The following is a 21,790-nucleotide window of genomic DNA, read 5'->3' as shown; positions in this document are numbered from 1 at the left end:
GGAAATGGCAAATGGAATTTAATGTTCGCAAGTGTGAGGTGGTCCACTTTGGTAGGAATAATATTAGGAAGGATTATTACTTATGTGGAGAAAAACTGCAGCAGGCGACGGTGCAGAGGGACCTCGGGGTCCTTGTGCATGAGTCGCAAAAACCCAGCTTGCAGGTGCAGCAGGTGGTCAGGAAGGCGAATGGGATGCTGGCCTTCATAGCGAGGGGGATTGAATATAAAAGTAGGGAGGTCTTGCTGCGGCTATATAGGGCATTGGTGAGGCCGCAGCTGGAGTACTGTGTGCAGTTTTGGGCGCCGTACTTACGCAAGGATATTTTGGCCTTGGAGGGAGTGCAGAGGCTGATGCCGGAGTTGAGGGGGTTGAGCTATGAGGAGAGGCTGAATAAATTAGGCTTGTACTCGTTAGAGTTTAGAAGAATGAGGGGAGATCTCATTGAGACATATAAGATGATGAATGGGATGGATAGGATAGAGGTGGAGAGACTCTTCCCACTCAGAAAGGACAGTAGGACTAGGGGGCACAGCCTCAAAATAAAGGGGGGGGCGGTTTAGAACGGAGTTGAGGAGGAACTTCTTCACTCAAAGGGTGGTGAATCTCTGGAATTCTCTGCCCGTTGAAGTGGTGGAGGCTACCTCGCTAAATGTTTTTAAGACGCGGGTTGATGGGTTTTTGATAAGAGAGGGGATTAAGGGTTATGGGGAGAGGGCAGGAATGTGGAGCTGAGCCACAACAGATCAGCCATGATCTTATTGAATGGCGGGGCAGGCTCGAGGGGCCAGATGGCCTACTCCTGCTCCTATTTCTTATGTTCTTAGAAGGAAGTCTCACACCACCAGGTTAAAGTCCAATAGGTTTATTTGGAATCTCAAACTTTCGAACCACTGCTCCTTCATCAGGTGAAGCAGCAGCATTGATGAAGGAGCAACACTCCGAAAACTTGTGATTCCAAATAAACCTGTTGGACTTTAACCTGGCACTGAGATTTCTTATTGTGCCAACCCCCGCACCTCCACATCATAATATTCTTACCATACATGTTAACTATATTCTTAATTAAACTTTGTTTGATAGAAGCTCTCTGGTGGGTCATTTGAATCATACTTGAGATGAAACACGTCTTTTGCTTATCTGAGCCACATTCAAGGTGCATAACTTATGATCCAAGTGGGCTCCATAAAACACGTCAACGTTTCTGACCTGAACCATTATAGTGGCCCTTCCCAATACCTCGCACTCATATGTTGCCTCAACTTCTATTTGCCTCTCAGATCCTTGAGTAAATGATCCCCACTGTGCTGTGGTCATCAGCACCCAGACTATCATTTCCTAAATCCTGCCCCAATCCAGGAATGCATAACCCGCCCCTGTCCCTCCCCCCATACCACCTAGATAGAACTGAGTTGATCAATCAGATTCTGGAACCCTCTCATGCTGCAAAACATCAGGCTGATCCTTCCCAAATATCCAACATCACAAATCCCTCTTTCTGGTTCTCCCATATCCTTATCCCGTTTCCAGGATGCTCATGCTGCACACTCAGGTTTCAGAACCATCTTCCCAACACTGCTTACCTCCAAGACTCCATGCTCTCCAGTAATGCTGTGCATGGTTCCAGCAACCTATCCCCCATCAAATTATAATCAGTAGCATTATTGCTCTTATTTTCTGCAGCTTCTGAAAGTTAATTAAAGTGAGACATAAAATAAGCTATATTTCAACATTTACTGATCTATGTCAAACAAAAAAGTAGGGAATTTGATCAGAAAATATAGAATCATAGAAACCCTACAGGGCAGAAGGAGGCTATTCTACCCATGCAGCACCAATAATCCCACTTAGGTCCTATCTCCGTAATCCCATTTATTTACCCTGCTAATTCCGACACTAAGGGGCAATTTATCATGGCCAATCAACCTCACCTGCACATCTTTGGACTGTGGTAAAAAACCACAGTACCTGGAGGAAACCCACACAGATACAGGGAGAATGTGCAAAATCCTCACAATCACTCGAGCTGGGAATTGAACCTGGGTCCTTGTCTCTGTGAAGCAGCAGTGCTAACCACTGTACCACCTGTAAACAGTGGTGCCCAACTTGGGGAACCTAGGACTCAAATTAGGAATCTCAAGCTCTACTGACTGAGCTAGTCAGGCAAATGACACGTGAGAAAATTCTCTGCAGTAAAACCCCAAATGGGGCATTTAACCACAAAATCAGTAGCCCTCACAATATATTTTGTTATGCAGCATAACTTTTTTTAAAAGAAATATTTATTTTCGATATGCTGAGCAGCATCACGAGAGATTGATATTTTAACTTGCATTGACACACAAACACAATACCAGATAAAACTTGACACACCTTTATGTTGCATTTATTACTGGATGAGTAGATTATATCATGTATCACCTAGTATTTTGTGACCTACTTTATCTTTGGATGAACAGGAAATATCAGATTGTAGCAGAATGATCCTCAATTTACAAACATCTTGACAAAGGGGAGGCAATGGCCTAATGGTATTATTGCTAGACTATTAATCCAGAAACTCAACTAATGTTCTGGTGAATCCATAATCAAATCCTGCCATGGCAGAAAAATATCTGGAATAAAGAATCTACTTATGACAGATTGTTGGAAAAACCCACCTGGTTCACTAATGTCCTCCAGGGAAGGAAATCTGCTGTTCTTACCAGGTCTGGTCTACATGTGACTCCAGAGCCACAGCAATGTGGTTGACTCTCAACTGTCCTCGGGTAACTAGGGATGGGCAATAAATGCTGTAAGTCTCATGACACCAGGTTAAAGGCCAACAGGTTTATTTGACAGTAAATGCCACTAGCTTTGAGCGCTGCTCCTTCGTCAGGTGAGCGGCAGTTTTGTTCACAAACAGGGTACATAAAGACACAAACTCAATTTACAGAATAATAATTAGAATGTGAGTCTTTACAGCTAATCGCAGGGACCAGACGCTATGACAACAGATGAAGGAACACCACTCGACAATCACCAGGCAAGATTTTTCTCTTCCTGTTGGGGAACATTTCAGCGGTCACGGGCATTGACCTCTGATCTTTGGGTAAGCGTTCTCCAAGGCGGCCTTCACGACACATTGCAGTGCAGGTTCGCTCAGCAGAGACTAATAGCCAAGTTCTGCACATGAGGACGGCCTCAACCGGGATCTTGGGTTCATGTCACAGTGCCTGTAACCCCCACGACTTGCCTGGACTGCAAAATCTCACTAACTGTCCTGTCTGTGGAGACAATACACATCTCTTTAACCTGTGCTTAATGCTTGCTTCACTCACATTGTCTGTATCTTTAAGATTTGATTGGCTGTAAAGACTCACATTCCAATTATTATTCTGTATATTGAGTTTGCATCTTTAAATGCCCTGTTTGTGAACAGAACTCCCACTCACCTGACGAAGCTGCAGCTCTCAGAAAGTGAGTGGCGTTTGCTACCAAATAAGCCTGTTGGACTTTAACCTGGTGTCGTGAGACTTCTTTCTTTGTTTACCCCAGTCCAATGCCGGCATTTCCACATCGCTGGCCAGCCAGCGATATCCTGAATGAATTTTTAAAAAAATTATAGACACCCACATTTTGAGTAAAAATCCAGAAGACTACACACCACGGGCAGGATTCTCTGATTCAATCTGTATCCACTCTGCTGCCGCCGTGAACAGAGAATCTGGCGCTCAGCCAAAACTTCCATTCACTGCAGTGTCCCTGGAGAATTCCAGCCGTGGACAAGGTCAAAGGTCTTCAGTGCGTGTCTCCTGCATATAATGCTGAACTGTGCATGCAAATTCAACTTAATAGCTAAATATCAACTGTGCATTGTTCTTAAAAAATACATTTCCCATTTCAGAAACACGATGTAGGAGCAGCGCTTCGAAAGCTTATGATTCCAAATAAACCCGTTGGGCTTTAACCTGGTGTTGTGAGACTTCTTATAATGAAAAAGATGACACATTGAAACTGAATTTCACATCATGGAAGGCACGAAATCTTAAAAGCTAAAAGACATGTTTTATTTTGCCCAAACCTTACCTCTTTGTCTAGTAGGTGATGACTGAGTGAAATTCAGCCTAAAAGTATATTTAGCTTCAGGCATGTTGAATTTTCTTCTTCCAGTCCCTGTCATTTGCACAACACTACAGTGCCTACAAAGGGTCATCTGGACTTAAAATGTCAGCTCTTACAGATGTTGCCAGACCTGCTCAGATTTTCTAGCATTTTCTCTTTTGACCACAGAGCCTACAACTGACTTTCTGAAATATGTTAAACCCCAAAAGTAATAAGGCAATTTTCATATCTAAATATGACTGGTGTAGCTGTTCAAGTGGCCAATTACAAAATTACATGACAAATTGAAGTATGGGTGGCACATTTTGAGTGCTACAAAGTCTGATTAATGTATTAATCACTGAGGTGTAACCAGGGTGCGGATTATAAGCATGTAGTTAGAATTTCTAATCTAAAATACAAAAGTGTCTAATGACTAAATCTGCTGTACATGACAATTTTAAATTGAGATCTTTGCTATGCCAAAGATTCTGTACATACCAAGATTTTCTCCCCCGATATTCAGGCTCAGAAAGGAAAATACAGATAAAAATTTATTTCTCTCTCTTTTCACAAACCTTGTCTACACTGACATATTGCCTCTTCTGTATTCTGACAAAGGGCTACACCTGAAGTGCTATGTGATCTTTTCCATTCATATGCTGATTGACTTGCTGCATACTTGCAAACTCTTTGTATTCCATATGTCTTTTACTGACACTAACTAATCCTTTTAGTATTCATCACACAAGTCTATAATTTAAAAAGAAACACAACGCATAATTTTTTATAATGTCTAGTTTGGGCAATAAGCTTATATTTAAACCTGTTGAAATTAACCCTGATTAAAAATAATTTTCGCTAGAATACCATACCTTCAAATCAGTATTTTTTGAATTTATTATTACACCAAAGTATTAAGCTTTCTGAATTTTGTTTTTTTAGAGTTGGGGGAGATACAAGATTAAATATTGACAAAACTGCCTGTGGAATTGCAGAACATGTCACTTTTTATACATGAAGACAGATTATTAGGACACCTTAGCACTCTCCACAACAGAGCAGATTGGCAGTTTCTAATTCTCTGCAAAGGCAACAGTGTGTGTTTTTGGATTCCTCATTTACAAATTCTTCGTACTTCATTTGGCAGGAACTTTTCTTTTTCTCTTCCTCACTTTGTTTGTTTTTTGCGCTTTTTCACATGAAGAAGCAGTTGATTTGGTTTTCTTTTTGGTTTTCTTTTTGGCAGTCCTCTCAGCAGGCTTTGCTTTGAATGTGATTTCATTGTCGGTGTCATCAAGGAACTTTAAAGACTGTCGTCGGTTTAGAACTGTAGGTGTGCATTCTAGAGTTACGTCCTAAGGAAAATGGTTATAGTTACAAACGAAGTATGTACTTTAGCACCAGATTCAAAATACTTTGCACCCAGCACACTGGGACAAAGATTCCCAGGATTACAATTTCACTGTTAAATAAGCAAAATCATTCCTGGAGAGACCAGAGAACGTAGGATTGTTCTTCTTGCGTCAGATAAGGTTAAGGGGAGAATTAATGGAGGTTTTCAAATTTAAGAAGGATTCGATCAAATATATAAGGGAAAGTAGTTTCTACTGGTGTAATGGTCAGTAATTAGTGAAAACAGATTTTGAATCTTTGCCAAAAGAGCCAGAAGAGAGACAGAGGATTTTTATCCACATCCTTCCCCCCCTCCCCGCCAACGCCTGGTAATCCACTGCAGGTAAGGTTGGTGGAAAAGGAGTTCAGAGTAACTATGGCTAAAAAGTAAAGAATGGGATTAATTAATTGGATAGCTATCTCAGGTGGGCTGACAAGGCATACTATGCTACTCTGTTGCAAGATTTTATGTTTTGCTCTCCAAATAGCCAATGAGTATCTTGAAATGGGCCAGAGCACATGTACCCAAGGTGATGGTAGAAGCATTACTAATTAACCTTAGTGCTCAAATTAAGAATGGAAAAGAAGATTAGCTTTGTTCCTATTCCTGATGTCCATTTAGTAACATATGTGCTTCTCTGGAGGTTGGGCAAGTTCATGAGTGGCCCTGCTGCTCTTTGGTTTCACTGCAGCAATCCCAGAAGCTTAAAAGGGTGTCAGAAGGATACTATTTCAGACTCCAAGTTCAGCAGTTGGATCCTGGGTTAAGGAAAGGAGGTGCAAGTCAGGAGCTGCATTCCCTTTTTAGGTGCAGGCTTTGCTTGCTGCCTGTCCGTTTCTTTCCAATAGCCGATTAAAGTTTTAAGAAGTTTATTTATTAGTGTCACAAGTAGGCTTACATTAACACTGCAATGAAGTTACTGTGAAAATCCCCAAGTCACCACACTCCGGTACCTGTTTGGGTACACAGAGAGAATTTAGCATGACCAATGCACCTAACTAATAAGCACATCTTTTGGACTGTGGGAGGAAACTGGAGGACCCAGTGTAAACCCACACAAACACGGGGAGAACGTACAGACTTCGCACAGACAGTGACCTAAACCGGGAATCGAACCTGGGTCCCTGGTGCTGTGAGGCAGCACTGCTAACCATGTTGCCCTATAAGCTGAATGTTTGAGTTGGATTTGGAGATCAGAGTGGTTTCCGTTTGAAACACTTAGCTGCGATTCTATGTTAAAAGAACACTGAGGATACCAATCCCAAATTTGTCAACTGGATTGACACAGGTGGTTTAGAAACACACCACGTTGTTTTGCAGCCTTTAGGGGGATACTGGCGGAGTACGCACATCACTTAGTGGACGTCAGGTTCTGGGATCCTTTTGTTCCAACAGAAGCAATATAATCACTGCTCCTGTTGACTTATATGATAATGGAAGTCTTTAATCTAATATAGCTATCTAATTTCAATCGTAAAGAAACAACTATTGTACAAAATTCAAAGGTAAATATAGAACAACAAACAGCAAGCTAATTCCAGTAACCAACTAGTTCCCGGATAAGCATTTCAACTTACCTGACTGTTTACTGTATCATTCATTTCTGTAGACAGTTGCTTTTTCTTTTGAGGCAGCACTGCAGCCTAAAGGATAATAAATAATAAACCCTTTCACAATCAATCTCCTAAACTAAATATTACTCTATAGATCAACAATATTGCCCTTGAAAGCTGCAAAGCTGCTATTTTTTAAAATCAAGTATTTTTATTTAGAGATCTTGACATTGAAGATCTTAATTTATATATGCTGAGATCACTATGTTCTGATTATTTATTCAAAGTTTATATTAAAAGAAAATCTTCCTCTCGAAAATCATGCAGATCCTCAATTTCCTAGCCCGTCTCCACCTCATATTATATTAGATCTGTCCAAAGAAACAACATTATAGTCTTAACAAGTTTATTTATTAGTGACACAAGTAGGCTTATATTAACACTGCAATGAAGCTACTGTTAAAATCACCTAGTCGTTACACTCCAGCATGTGTTTGGGTACACTGAGGGAGAATTTAGCGTGGCCAATACACGTAACCAGCATATCTTTCAGACTGTGGGAGTAAACTGGAGCACCGAGAGGAAACCCATGCAGACACGGGGAGAAGTTGCAAATTCTGCACAGACTCAAGCCGGGAATTGAACCCAGGTCCCTGCTGCTATGAGGCAGCTGTGTTAACCAGTACTGAAAAATGAGAACAACCCACTGTCTAAAATGGGTTTATAATTGATGCATTGCATCGTGCTAAGGAGCTGCCACACAAGAGAAATGCCCATTCCCAAAACCAACTGAGTTTAACGGATAAGTGAATAACAAAGGACAAAAAAGAGAGGGCACTGTGATGAGCGGATCACCAGCTGCCACTTGCTAAAGTTAAAGGAACTAAAAAAATTAAAATCACAACAGTAAAATCTTGCAGTCAACGATCTGCCTATTGTGTTAATCAAGGAATATAGGATTTGACAATTACAGAAAACTGTAATTACTGTAAAGAAAACTTACAAAACCAGGAAAGTCATAGTCAATGCCTTTCTCAGCAAGTCTTTTTCGTAACCGCCCTTCTTTTGCAAGGAGTCTCTGTGACATCACACTTAGTTCTTCCTGGGTTCGTTTCTTGTTGTGACGAGTAACAGCCGGGTAGGTAGGCTTCTTAAAAATTCTATCACTACCTTTAAACAGCTGTGCGTGTACTTTTTCTGGTGGAATAAGCTGACCTGAAAGAAATGAATACTAAATGCATTGACTACATTTTTGTGCACGTCAATCTTGACAACTTGCATTTCTGCAGCATTTCAACATGGAAAAACGTGCCAAGCAACACAGGGACAGAATCAGAAATGAAATAACGTACTCTTTACAAAATAACAAACAACTTCCTGCCCAGTTGCAAGGACAGGCATATGTGAGCTGTTTCAGAAGCTCATGCCAATGTGGATTGAAGATAGATGAATGGAACATGTAGGAACGACCGCCACCTTGACCCACCACAGTTCTGCTTTCTTAGTCTGGGATGGAGGAAAGTTTAAAAAAAACATTCACCAACTACCTCTGCAAATTAACTGCACGAGGAAATGATACACAGGCACGATTCTTCCACATCAACTGAAAGGAGATCAAGGCTTTTTTTTTAAGGCGAGGTGGCAGTGATGATGATAGAACGTAAGAACTAGGAGCAGGACATCTGGCCCCTCGAGCCTGCTCTGCCATTCAGTAAGATGCCAGTATTTAAGTAGGAACTGCCAGCAATACCAGTTAAAATAAGGACCAGTTTGGTTAGTCAATGATTTGGCGGCAATAAGAGTTGAGGGATTAGGAGGTGGCCTCATGGACAAGTTGAGGGAGAAGAATGGAGAGAGCCAGAGGAAAATCAGGAGAGGAAAGAGACAAAAGGTGCGAGTTCAGGATAGGAATGGACCTTAAAGAGAAGCTCGGTTTGGTGAGCCAGGGGATGGTTGGAAGGCATCAGAACAGATGGTTTCAATCATAGCGACAAAGAGTTGTTCCAAAGAAGAGATTTGTTTCATGATGTGGAGTTGCTGGCATTGGACTGGGGTAGTTACAGTAAGAAGTCTCACAACACCAGGTTAAAGTCTAACAGGTTTATTTGGTAGCACAAGCTTTCAGAGCGCTGCCCCTTCATCAGGTGAGTGCAAAATTTGGTTCACAAACAGGGCACATACAATCATAAACTCAATTACAAGACAATGGTTGGAATGCGAGTCTTAACCAGTAATCAAGTTTTTACAGGTGCAGACAATGTGAGTGGAGATAGGGTTAAGCACAGGTTAAAGGGGTGTGTATTGTCTCCAGACAGGACAGTAAGCAAGATTTTGCAAGTCCAGGTGAGTCGTGGGGGTTACAGATAGTGTGACATGAACCTAAGATCCCGGTTGAGGCTATCCTCATGGGTGCAGAACTTGGCCATCAGTTTCTGCTCAGGAATTCTGATTTGTCATGTGTCATGAAAGCCGCCTTGGAGAACAAGTAGGACTACAACTGGCCTTGATGATCAAGGCTAATGGAGTAGGTGGGTTACAGTTTTTGTTCCTAATTTAGTGGCCCATTAAAAGCACTTGGACTAAATATACTGTATCTGGAGTCAGACAGGGCTGCCCTCTCTCCTCCGTCCTTTTTGTGTGTTGTATTGAACCCTTTGCCGAGGCCCTCAGAAGCGACCCAGACATCAAAGGGGTGACAATCCCAGGCAGCGGAGGCACGCAGGTCAAAGCCTCGCTGTACATGGATGACGTGGCTGTCTTCTGCTCGGACCCCTCATCTGTTCGCAGACTCCTCCAGGTCTGCGAGCAGTTCGAGCTGGCCTCGGGAGCCAAAGTCAACCAGGGCAAAATGCTTGAATCCGTCATCAAAGAAGAAATAGCGAGGCACCTTGAGAAGAATTGTTTGAAAGAGCAGACACAGCATGGATTCGTTAAGGGGAAGTTGTGTTTGACGAATTTATTGGAATTCTATGAGGGTGTGACTAGTGCGGTAGACAGAGGGGAACCGGTGGATGTGGTGTTTCTCGATTTTCAGAAGGCATAAGAACATAAGAAATAGGAGCAGGAGTAGGCCATCTAGCCCTTTGAGCCTGCCCCGCCATTCAATAAGATCATGGCTGATCTGTCGTGTCTCAGTTCCACCTTCCTGCCCTCTCCCCATAACCCTTAATCCCCTTGCCTATCAAAAACCTATCAACCCGCGTCTTAAATATATTTAGCAAGGCAGCCTCCACCACTTCAACGGGCAGAGAATTCCAGAGATTCACCACCCTTTGAGTGAAGAAGTTCCTCCTCAACTCCGTTCTAAACCGCCTCCCCTTTATCTTGAGGCTGTGCCCTCTAGTCCTACTGTCCTTTCTGAGCGGGAAGAGCCTCTCCACCTCTATCCTATCCATCAAGGTGCTGCACAAAAGGTTGCTTCAGAAGGTTAGGGGGCATGGAGTTGGGGGTAAGGTGTTAACGTGGATAGAGGATTGGTTGTCTAATAGGAGGCAGAGAGTTGGTATCAATGGGTGCTTTCTGATTGGCGGTTGGTGACTAGTGGAGTGCCGCAGGGATCGGTGCTGGGGCCTCAACTATTTACCATTTATAGAGATGATCTGGAGGAGGGGGCTGAGCATAGGGTGTCGAAATTTGCTGATGACACAAAGATAAGTGGAAAAGCAAATTGTGCGGAGGGTGTGGAAACTCTACAAAGGGATCTAGATAGGCTAAGCGAGCGGGCGAGGGCCTGGCAGATGGAGTACAATGTTAGCAAGTGTGAGGTTATCCACTTTGGCAGGAATAATAGTAGGAGGGATTACTATTTAAAGGGCGAAAAGCTGCAGCATGCTACGGTGCAGAGGGACCTGGGGGTCCTTGTGCATGAGTCGCAAAAAGCCAGTCTGCAGGTGCAGCAGGTGATCAGGAAGGCAAATGGGATGCTGGCCTTTATAGCGAGGGGGATAGAATATAAAAGCAGGGAGGTCTTGCTGCAACTGTACAGGGCACTGGTGAGGCCGCAGCTGGAGTACCGTGTGTAGTTTTGGTCGCCGCACTTGCGCAAGGATATTTTGGAAGGAGTGCAGAGGAGGTTCACTAGGCTGATACCGGAGATGAGGGGGTTGAACTATGAAGAGAGGCTGAATAGACTGGGTTTGTACTCGGAGTTTAGAAGGATGAGGGGGGATCTTATAGAGACGTATGAGATAATGAAGGGGATGGATAGGGTAGAGGTAGAGAGATTCTTCCCACTCAGAAAGGACAGCAGGACTAGAGGGCACAGCCTCAAGATAAGGGGGGGGGGGGGGGGGGGGTGCAGTTTAGAACGGAGTTGGGGAGGTACTTCTTCACTCAAAGGGTGGTGAATCTCTGGAATTCTCTGCCTGTTGAAGTGGTGGAGGCTACCTCGCTAAATATATTTAAGACACGGGGTAGATAGGATTTTGGTAGGCAAGGGAATTAAGGGTTATGGGGAAAGTGGAACTGAGCCACTTCAGATCAGCCATGATCTTATTGAATGGCGGGGCAGGCTCGAAGGGCTAGATGGCCTACTCCTGCTCCTATTTCTTATGTTCTTAAGATCGAGGCCATGTTCTTTGGGAACTGGGCCGACAAATCCTTTGTCTCCTTCACCGTCAGGGCAGATTTCCTGAAGGTGCTGGGGATATGGTTTGGAGCGGCAGGGGCACGCACCAAAAACTGGGATGAGCGCATCGCGAAAGCCAGGCAGAAACTGGGCTTGTGGGAGCTACGCTCCCTCTCCATGACAGGAAAAAACCTGGTGATCCAGTGCGAGGTGCTGTCTGTGTTGTTGTACATGGCGCAGGTGTGGCCTATCCCCAAATCCTGCGCTGCAGCAGTGACGCGGGCCATCTTCAAGTTTATCTGGAGATCAAAGATGGATCGCATCCGGAGGGAAGCGATGCACAAATCTCCAGAGAATGGAGGGAAAAACGTTCCCAACGCCGCCCTCATCCTGATGCCACCTTTGTGTGCGGCTGCATCAAGCTGTGCATAGATCCTCAGTACACTAACAGCAAGTGCCACTACTTTTTGAGGTTCTACCTGTCCCGAGTGTTGCGAAGGATGGGTCTGGCCACACTGCCGTGGAACGCTCCGAGTAGTTGGACCATACCGCAGCACCTGTCCTTCACGGAGAAATTTTTCTGCAAACACACCTTTGACCACATGGCGATTAAGCAGTGGTCAGCGCGTAATGTCCTTGGGGCCCTGGGAAAAAAGGAGATGGCGGATCCTGTTGAATGGTTCCCTGAGCAAACTGTCAGTGTCATCTGGCAGAACGTCTCATCACCAGAACTGACAAACATAAGAACATAAGAAATAGGAGCAGGAGTAGGCCATCTAGCCCTTCAAGCCTGCCCCGCCATTCAACAAGATCATGGCTGATCTGAAGTGGGGTCCACTTTGAAGAATGTGTGCATTAATTTTGAATTATTTAGTGTCAAATACTTACATTTTAGGAGTCTTTCACCAAATAAGTAGTTGTTCATAGTGTCTGCAACAATTTTGGCAACTTCGTCACATTTAAACTCCACAAAAGCATATCCTTTGCTTTGTCCAGTCTAAAGTACAAAATAAAATGCATCACATTAAATAGCGCTCTAATCACATCTTCAAGCATATCATCTACGGTAAGAATTAGAAACTGTATCAATGTAAGTTGCTAGGTTGAAAATTGACAGTTTATTCTTTTTTTTAAATTATTCGTTCATGAGACATGGGCTTCACTGGCTGGCCAGCATTTATTGCCCATTCCCTTGTTCAGAAGGCAACTGAGGGTCAACCACTTTGCTATGGCTTTGGAGTCACATGTAGGCCAGACCAGGTGAAGATGGCAGATTCAGTTCCCTAAAGGCCATTCGTGAACCAGATTTGTTTTTCTAACAATGGTTTCATGGTCATGAGCAGATTCTTAATTTCAGGTATTTTGTTTACTGAATTCAAATTCCACCAACTGCCTTGACAGGATTCGAACCCGGGTCCCCAGAACATTAGCTGAGTTTCTGGATAATACCACTAGACCATTGCATTCCCTCAATTATTCAATGAATAATTTCAAACTCTCTTCACATTCAAAAAATTTCAAACCTGGGAAAAAGATCATCTTTCTTAAAAAAGGTAATCTTTTGTAAATCCTACATTCAACCATTCACTGGCTCACAATATCCACCTGATCAACTACTTGTTAGTAGATGACTCTCAATATCATTCTATAAATGGAAGAACGCATCTCGAGTCAACTTTCTTTTGTGAGGTATTGTTCTTAAGCCAAGTGATGCAAATGTAACGAATAAAGAAATAACACACTCCTGGAAATTTGCATCTAAAGCCTTTAAAGTTCCAGCAGTTAGAGAAAAGATTAAACAGAATAAAAACAGAATAAAAAATTACCGTTTAAAGTCCTGATATCAACAATTGTAAAATATTTTGTTTCAGACTTTTCAAACTAATCACTGACATAAGAAATAAAAAGTTTTAAGCTTTTTAAAAAAAGTTTAAGTTCTTCTTCACTTTCACTTAACCACTTACCCCAGTTCAGGGTAGTGGTGAGCTGGAGCCTATCCTGACAAGACACTGGGCGTTAGGCTAGTCCATCGCAGAGCGCAGACAAACTGAGGGACAATTTACTGTGGCCAAATGACCTAACATGTACATTTTTGGACAGTGGAAGGAAACCTAAGCATGCGGTGAAAACCCACGCGGACATGGGAGAAAGTGCAATCTCCGCAGAGACAGACAGTGACCCAAGACTGGAGTCAAACCTGGGTCCTTGGAGCTTTGCGCCAGCCGTGCTAATCGCTGCGCCATCGTGCCGCCCAAGTTTAAATTCTACAAGACTGAATATTGAAGTGCATTTACGAGGATAGAAATGCTGCCATCTGCTGTTTTGGTCAAACTTCTGCATGTACACTTTACCCATCATCAGCCATAAAGAAAAAAATGAATCAATTTGGCTTTCCAAATGGAATGCTTTATTTTGCGACTTGATTGTAAGGGAACTGGAATTGACAGCAAATCAACTTGGTTAATGCACTGAGATTATCAAAGGGTAACAACAGGTAAAGTCCTTTTTGTAGATTCAAAACCTGATGGGAAGTTTTAATGATAAAGAAAAAATATATAACATAAAACAAAATTGTAAATGGAGTGGACTTAAACTAGTATGGTAGCATGAGGGGCAACTGAAGCCCATTAACATGTATGGAATATTGTACATTGGAATGAGGGGTCTGGGAGGACACAATGGAACGAAATGCATGTTTACTCGAGGTAACAATGAATGAACAGGTAGTGTAGGGAAGACTGTAAAGAGGAATGACTGCACTGAAGCACACATTTAGTATGAGTGACAATGACTAGTTTCATCACTTTGCTGATGATTGAGAGTATACAGATAGGACAGCTGGATTGAATTTTCCTTGTCTTTTGTGGACTGGTTATACATGGGTAATTTTTTTTTTTACAATCGGCTACATGCTGGTGTTGCAGCTGGATTGGGAATGAAGTGAACTAATTCAGCAGCCTGGGTCTTAACATAAGAACATAAGAAATAGGAGGAGTAGGCCATCTAGCCCTTCGAGCCTGCCCCGCCATTCAATAAGATCATGGCTGATCTGTCGCTGCTCAGTTCCACTTTCCCGCCCTCTCCCCATAACCCTTAATCCCCTCTCTTATCAAAAACCCATCAACCCGCGTCTTAAAAATATTTAGCGAGGCAGCCTCCACCACTTCAACGGGCAGAGAATTCCAGAGATTCACCACCCTTTGAGTGAAGAAGTTCCTCCTCAACTCCGTTCTAAACCGCCCCCCTTTTATCTTGAGGCTGTGCCCCCTAGTCCTACTGTCTTTTTTGAGCGGGAAGAGTCTCTCCACCTTTATCCTATCCATCCCATTCATCATCTTATACGTCTCAATGAGATCTCCCCTCATTCTTCTAAACTCTAACGAGTACAAGCCCAGTTTATTCAGCCTCTCCTCATAGCTCAACCCCCTCAACTCTGGTATCAGCCTAGTAAACCTCCTCTGCACTCCCTCCAAGGCCAAAATATCTTTGCGCAGGTGCGGTGCCCAAAACTGCACACAGTACTCCAGCTGCGGCCTCACCAATGCCCTATACAGCTGCAGCAAGACCTCCCTACTTTTATATTCAATCCCCCTCGCTATGAAGGCCAGCATCCCATTCGCCTTCCTGACCACCCGCTGCACCTGCAAGCTGGGTTTTTGCGACTCATGCACAAGGACCCAGAGGTCCCTCTGCACCGTCGCCTGCTGCAGTTTTTCGCCAGGTAAGTAATAGTCCTTCCTACCAAAGTGGACCACCTCACACTTGCCAACATTAAATTCCATTTGCCATTTCCTGGCCCATTCACCCAGCCTATCTAGATCCTTCTGCAGACTCTCCACACCCTCCGCACAATTTGCCGTTCCCCCAATATGCTGTAACTGGGCAATGCTAAACCAGAGACTGAAGTTGGACCCTCTTCTTCATTAAGGATGGATCAAAGAGAAAGTAATAACAGTGCTTCTCTACCTTGACAAAATATCCAAAACTAACCCCTCCAAGCCAATCGCCATTCTCAGTTGGAAATTTATCCTTCACTGTCACTGGGTCAAAGTCCTGGAACTTCCTCCTAAACAACATGAGAGTATTCACATCACATGGACTGCGGTGGTTCAAGAACGCAGCTCACCCCCACCATCTTCTCAAGGGCAATTAGGGATGGGCAATAAATACTGGCCTAGCCAGTGACACCCAGGTTGCCTGAATAAATATAATAAATGACATAAGTAGCAATTTGATTGGACAAACTTCCAGTTCCTTGGTGATATTTGCTTATAGATGATCTAAAGGCCACTCATTTTGAAACAGTGTTATGATTCATTCATGATCCTCACAAATAGAATCTGATAAAACATGGATCTAATTATTACAGAATTTTATGCTTTGATGCGATATTATTACCACTGTACATACTCATTACCTTTTTGCTGCGTGAAAGTCGAACTCTTAAAACTTCTCCAAATTGGGAGAAGTATTTCTTAATCTGAGGTTCAAAGAATCCATTGGGAATGTGGCCCAAGTAAATTACACCTGGTGTCAGCTTTCGAAGAGATGAAAAGAAAGATAAAAGAGAGATTTTTAAAAACTTGATTTAAGTCCACACAGCATCCACATTTACTTCCAGGACATTCTGATGCATACTAACATATAGAATAAATTCATACATGGTACAATATGCAGCCTTAGTAAGTTTCCACCAAATTTATTGTTAATTGCATTAAAGAAATGCTAGCAACCGCAGGAGAATGGAAACAATCCAGCCGGGTCCATTAATAATCCATTGGCCAGACGGTGCGCACACAGGGTAACGGAAATGGTGTGGAAAATTATAAGAGTAGCTTCAATGTCTCCTTACCATTTAGAGAAAATTAAACTATTTGAAACATTCAAATAAATTTAAGACATTTGTATTTTCCTCCATTCAGGGGAATAGGAACTGCTCCCCCTACACCTTCCATCCATTTTGAAGTAGTGTATTGATAGCAGAAGTTAGGACGTCATTAATCCTAGACACTGGGGATCGCAAATGCCAAAGGAAGTCTAACTGAAAATTAGGTTCCAAAAACACTCCTTTCAGATTTGGCAATGTCACCTAGACATAGTCTTTCATTAAACCTGGTTACCTCACACATACTATGATCTGTGAATCCAGATTGTTTTCACAACACTTCAGGCAGCTTGATTACTCTATTTGCAATTCTAAAGTGTTGACCATAATGAATGAAGGGAAGGAACTACATAAGATTACCAGCATAGTACACTTTGTGGTAGCGTTCTGAACCCTGAATTTAGAGATAAAATTTAAAGTTTATTCATTAGTGTCACTAGTAAGCTTACATTAACGTTGCAATTGAGTTACTAGTGGGTTTAAGCTCATTTTCTATGCTGACAATCTGGGATATGCCGTATTTTTTAGTGCCAAGGAAAAAGTTCGCATCCACGTGTACTGTGATTGCCGTCAAAGACTCTCAATATCATTATCTGGAGAGCTTTCCTTGTATTGTGGTCAATATTCCTCACTCAGTCAAAAGAACAGAAACATATGGACTGTTTACCTTAGTTTTTGTGAGATTACATCGATTACAAATGACAGAAATGATATTTCAATGCAATATATGTAAAGTCCTTTTGGATAATTCAGAGGCTGAAAGCAATGTTGAACTCCATATTTTTTATCCATGAGTCCCAAATTCATTCCATCACAACCACTTTAGAGCTCTAACAATTCCCAGCTGCACTCCTACATTAGCTCCTCTGCTGCTAAACCCTTACAGAGTCATAGAGGTTTACAGCATGGAAATGGGCCCTTTGGCCCAACTTGTCTGTGCTGCCCTTTTTTTTAAAACCCCTAAGCTAATCCCAATTGCCCGCATTTGGCCCATATCCCACTGTACCCATCGTACCCATGTAATTATCTAAATACTTTTTAAAAGACAAAAAATTGTATCCACCACTGCTTCTACTCTGGCAGCTTGTTCCAGAAACTCACCACCCACTGTGTCAAAAAATTGCCCCTCTGGATACCGTTGTATCTCTCCCCTCACTTTAAACCAATGCCCTCCGCTACCTTTGGGAAAAGGTACTGACTATCTAGCTGATCTGTGCCCCTCATTATTTTATACACTTCTTCAACATCACCCCTCAGCCTCCTGCGCTCGAGAAAAAAGTGCCAGTCTATCCAGCCTCTCCTTATAACTCAATCCATCAAGTTCCGGTAGCATCCTAGTAAATCTTTTCTGCACTCTTTCTAGTTTAATAATATCCTTTCAATAATAGGGTGACCAGAACTGCATACAGTATTCCAAGTGTGAAGTTGTCCACTTTGGTAGGAAGGACTATTACTTACATGGCGAAAAACTGCAACATGCGACGGTGCAGAGGGACCTCGGGGTCCTTGTGCATGAGTCGCAAAAACCCAGCCTGCAGGTGCAGCAGGTGGTCAGGAAGGCGAATGGGATGCTGGCCTTCATAGCGAGTGGGATTGAATATAAAAGTAGGGAGGTCTTGCTGCAACTGTACAGGGCACTGGTGAGGCCGCAGCTGGAGTACTGTGTGCAGTTTTGGTCGCCGCACTTACGCAAGGATATTTTGGCCTTGGAGGGAGCGCAGAGGAGGTTTACTAGGCTGATACCGGAGTTGAGGGGGTTGAACTATGAGGAGAGGCTGAATAAGCTAGGCTTGTACTCGTTACAGTTTAGAAGAATGAGGGGAGATCTCATTGAGACATATAAGATGATGAATGGGATGGATAGGATAGAGGTGGAGAGGCTCTTCCTGCTCAGAAAGGACAGGAGGACTAGAGGGCACAGCCTCAAGATAAAGGGGGGGTGGTTTAGAACGGAGTTGAGGAGGAACTTCTTCACTCAAAGGGTGGTGAATCTCTGGAATTCTCTGCCCGTTGAAGTGGTGGAGGCTGCCTCGCTAAATATATTTAAGACGCGGGTTGATAGGTTTTTGATAGGCGAGGGGATTAAGGGTTATGGGGAGAGGGTGGGAAGGTGGAACTGAGACACGACAGATCAGCCATGATCTTATTGAATGGCGGGGCAGGCTCGAAGGGCTAGATGGCCTACTCCTGCTCCTATTTCTTATGTTCAATGTCTTGAACAACTTCAACAAGACATCTGAACTCTTGTATTCAATGTTCTGACTGATGAAACCAAGTATGCCGAATGCCTTCTTCACTACTCTGTCCATCTGTGACTCCACTTTCAAGGAGCTATGAACACGTAGGTCTAGATCTCTTTGGTCTGTAACTCTTCCCAATGCCTTACCATTAACTGAGTAAGTCCTCGTCCTGCTTCCCCTCCCCCACCCCACACACACATATTTCATAAACGGAAACTTGTCTCTATTTTAGTACCAAGTGCAGCCTGAGTTTATCTGTATCACCTCCATGTTCCAGATTATCTAGACATCCCATGTCTTTACCTTGCAGTCCTTTCTAACCCTACCCAAATATTGCCTTATCATAAATCACTCTCTCCCTTCCTTTGCCCACCTTCAGATGCTGGGGCCTTCTGCCTGGGATTCTCTGCCAACGTCTTCCTTCAAAACCCTTCTAACTGACCAAACATATTGTCATTCTCTTGATTATTCCCTTCTTACCTCAGTGTATATTTCCCTTTTGTTTATTTTCAAAACGTCATGGGATGTTACTTTACAATACAGGGAAAGCTATCACTAAAAGCAAATTGTTACTGTGGTTTTCAGATTCCAAAAGAAAATGTAAAATTGGATGCTGCACTTGTAGCATTTGGAAACTGCATTTTCAATTCCACAGTGGGAAACACAACATTTACTAAATCAAAAACACTACTATAACGTAGTCCAGTGAATCTGACGCAGCTCATGAAACATAACAGCTAAACATCACACCAATCTTTAAAAAAATCATGCATTTAGTGACATCTTTCATAATCACTGGATATCTCAAAGTATTTTTGAAGTGCACTTGCTGTTACAATGTAGCAGCCAGTCTGCTCATTATCCTCCCACATGCCGCAAGATTACTGCCAACGGATAATCTATTTTTTGTAATGCTGGTTGGAGCACCTGCTCTTCTCTGAAATGGTGTCTTGGGAAACTTTTACATCCACCTGACAGAAAAATTAGGGTCGCCAATTAGCAGTTTCATCTGAAAGACAATGCAGCACTTTTAATGTCACCCTTGATTTCTGCACTCGAGTCGTGGGGTAAAACTTCAGCCCACAACCCTGGGTAACAAGGACAGCATGCAACCCTCTGAACCACAGCTTGACAATTAACATTCGGAAAATGCCTACAGGAGTGCCTGCAGTTACCGTTTGTAATTTAAGGATGGCACAGTGGTTAGCACTACTGCCTCATAGCACCAGGGACCAGGATTCAATTGCAGCCTGGGATGACTGTGTACAGTTTGCAAGTTCTCCCTGTGAATTTCCTCTGGGTGCTCCGGTTTCCTTCCACAGTCCAAAATTGTGCAGATTAGGTTGATTGGCCCTGCTAAATTCTCCCTTAGTGTCAGAGAGATTGGCATGGTAAATATGTAAGGTTATGGGAATAGGGTCTGAGTGGGATTGTTGTTAGTACAGGCTCGATGGGCCAAATGGCCTCCTTCCACACTGTGGTTAGCACTATTGCCTCACAGCACCAGGGACGTGGGTTCGATTCCTGGCTTGGATCACTGTCTGTGCAGAGTCTGCACGTTCTCCCTGCGTCTGCATGGGTTTCCTCCCACAGTCCGGAAGACCTGTTGGTTAGATGATTGGCCATGCTAAACTCTTCCTCAGTGTACCCAAACAGGTACCAGAGTGTAGCGGCTAGGAGATTTACACAGTAACTTCACTGCAATGTTAATGTAAGCCTACTTGTGACACTAATAGATAAATTTTAAACTTTGACTGGCCTTGCTAAATTGCCTCTTAGTGTCAGGGGACTGACAAGGTGACGGGGATAAGGCCTGGGTAGGATTGTTGTCAGTGAAGGGCTGATGGGCCTCAATCTACAATGTAGCAACTCTCTGAAAAGGTCAATTATTTAGGATGGGATGGCAAATTGCCATTTGAATAGAATAGAATCCCTACGGTGCAGGGGACCATTTGGCCCATCGATTCTGCACTGACCACAATCCCACCCAGGCCCTATTCATGTAACCCCACATATTTACCCTGCTAATCCCCCTGATACAAGGGTCAAGTTAGTATAGTCAATCAACGTAACCTGCACATCTTTGGATTGTGGGAGGAAACCACAGCAACGAAGGAAACCCACGCAGACACGGGGAGAATGTGCGAACTCCACACAGACAGTGACCCAAACCGGGAATTGAACCCGGGTCTCTGGCACAAAACAGCAATAAAGCAGTGCTAACCACTGTACCAGCGTGCTTTAAGACAGAGAACACAGGTAGAGAAAAAGGCAAGCAAGCATCGCCGTGCAGGAAAAAAGTTGGTACTCGAAAAGAAAAGCTGCTGAAACGCATGCACGAGAGAGATCAGGCTGCGACGGTGGGGTGGGTGTTGGACTGATGAAGCTATGCAGCAGGGAGATGCACTGCCAGGGGTTTGATTGACAGCTGAGCCCAGAGCGCGTGCTGCCCGGACAGACAGAGGGGATGCACGCGCACCTCAGCCTCCCCTCCCCCACTCCTCACCTTCTCCCGGGGCGGCTGCTGCCGTTGCTGCTTCTTCATCCCCTGTACCTTCCGCTGGAACTCCTTCTGCAGTTTGGGGTCGAGCGATATCGACTGCTGCCCACGGCCGCTCGGCCCCTTGCGCTTCGCCTCGGTCATGGTCCCGAGTCCGCCCGAAGAGAGAAAAGAGAAACTTCCCCGACCGCGGGACTCCAAGCGGCGACTCCTCCTGGTAACCACGGGGCGAGAGAGAAAGACAAAGAGCTTCTCAATCCGGCTCCCCGGCAAGAGTGTCCAATTCATCATCACGTTCGCCATCCTCCCTGGCACCGCGCCCCCTACTGCCCTGGAGGAACTCCCGCTCACCGCTGCGTGGTTGAGGACGGGAAAAGACAGCAAAAAGTACGTGGCTTCCCAAACTATTTTCCCAAGTGGCCCTATCTTAAAACTTGAAAATTAGTCCCACAAAAATAAAACAGCAATAAAACAATACAGTCTGAAAGCATTCCAAAAGACATATTGGTTAGGTGCATTGGCTATGCCAAATTCTCCCTCAAGTGTACACAGACAGGTGTCTGAGT

The 21,790-nt window shown here is 43.7% G+C and overlaps 2 protein-coding genes across 2 annotated transcripts in view; one reads left to right on the top strand and one right to left on the bottom strand.

The window, feature by feature from the left end:
* Nucleotides 1-4,959: 4,959 nt before the first annotated feature.
* Nucleotides 4,960-21,474, bottom strand: nifk (nucleolar protein interacting with the FHA domain of MKI67). Its single transcript, XM_080199455.1, has 6 exons — nt 21,231-21,474; nt 16,017-16,136; nt 12,488-12,596; nt 8,036-8,247; nt 7,057-7,122; nt 4,960-5,441 (listed from the first exon to the last, which is right to left on the bottom strand). The coding sequence occupies exons 1-6, from the start codon at nt 21,366-21,368 to the stop codon at nt 5,223-5,225; spliced, it is 864 nt and encodes a 287-aa protein (XP_080055581.1). The 5' UTR covers nt 21,369-21,474; the 3' UTR covers nt 4,960-5,222.
* Nucleotides 21,367-21,790, top strand: part of LOC145350218 (high affinity cGMP-specific 3',5'-cyclic phosphodiesterase 9A) — a 109,993-nt gene continuing 109,569 nt past the window's right edge. Inside the window, exon 1 of the mRNA XM_080199280.1 lies at nt 21,367-21,611. Within this exon, the coding sequence (XP_080055406.1) occupies nt 21,367-21,611 (245 nt within the window). The remainder of the gene's footprint in view (nt 21,612-21,790) is intronic.

This window comes from Carcharhinus amblyrhynchos, chromosome 11 (genome assembly GCF_965287045.1).
Source record: "Carcharhinus amblyrhynchos chromosome 11, sCarAmb.v2.hapA, whole genome shotgun sequence".
NCBI classification, from domain to species: Eukaryota; Metazoa; Chordata; class Chondrichthyes; order Carcharhiniformes; family Carcharhinidae; genus Carcharhinus; species Carcharhinus amblyrhynchos.
This window is presented reverse-complemented; position numbering and strand designations above follow the sequence as displayed.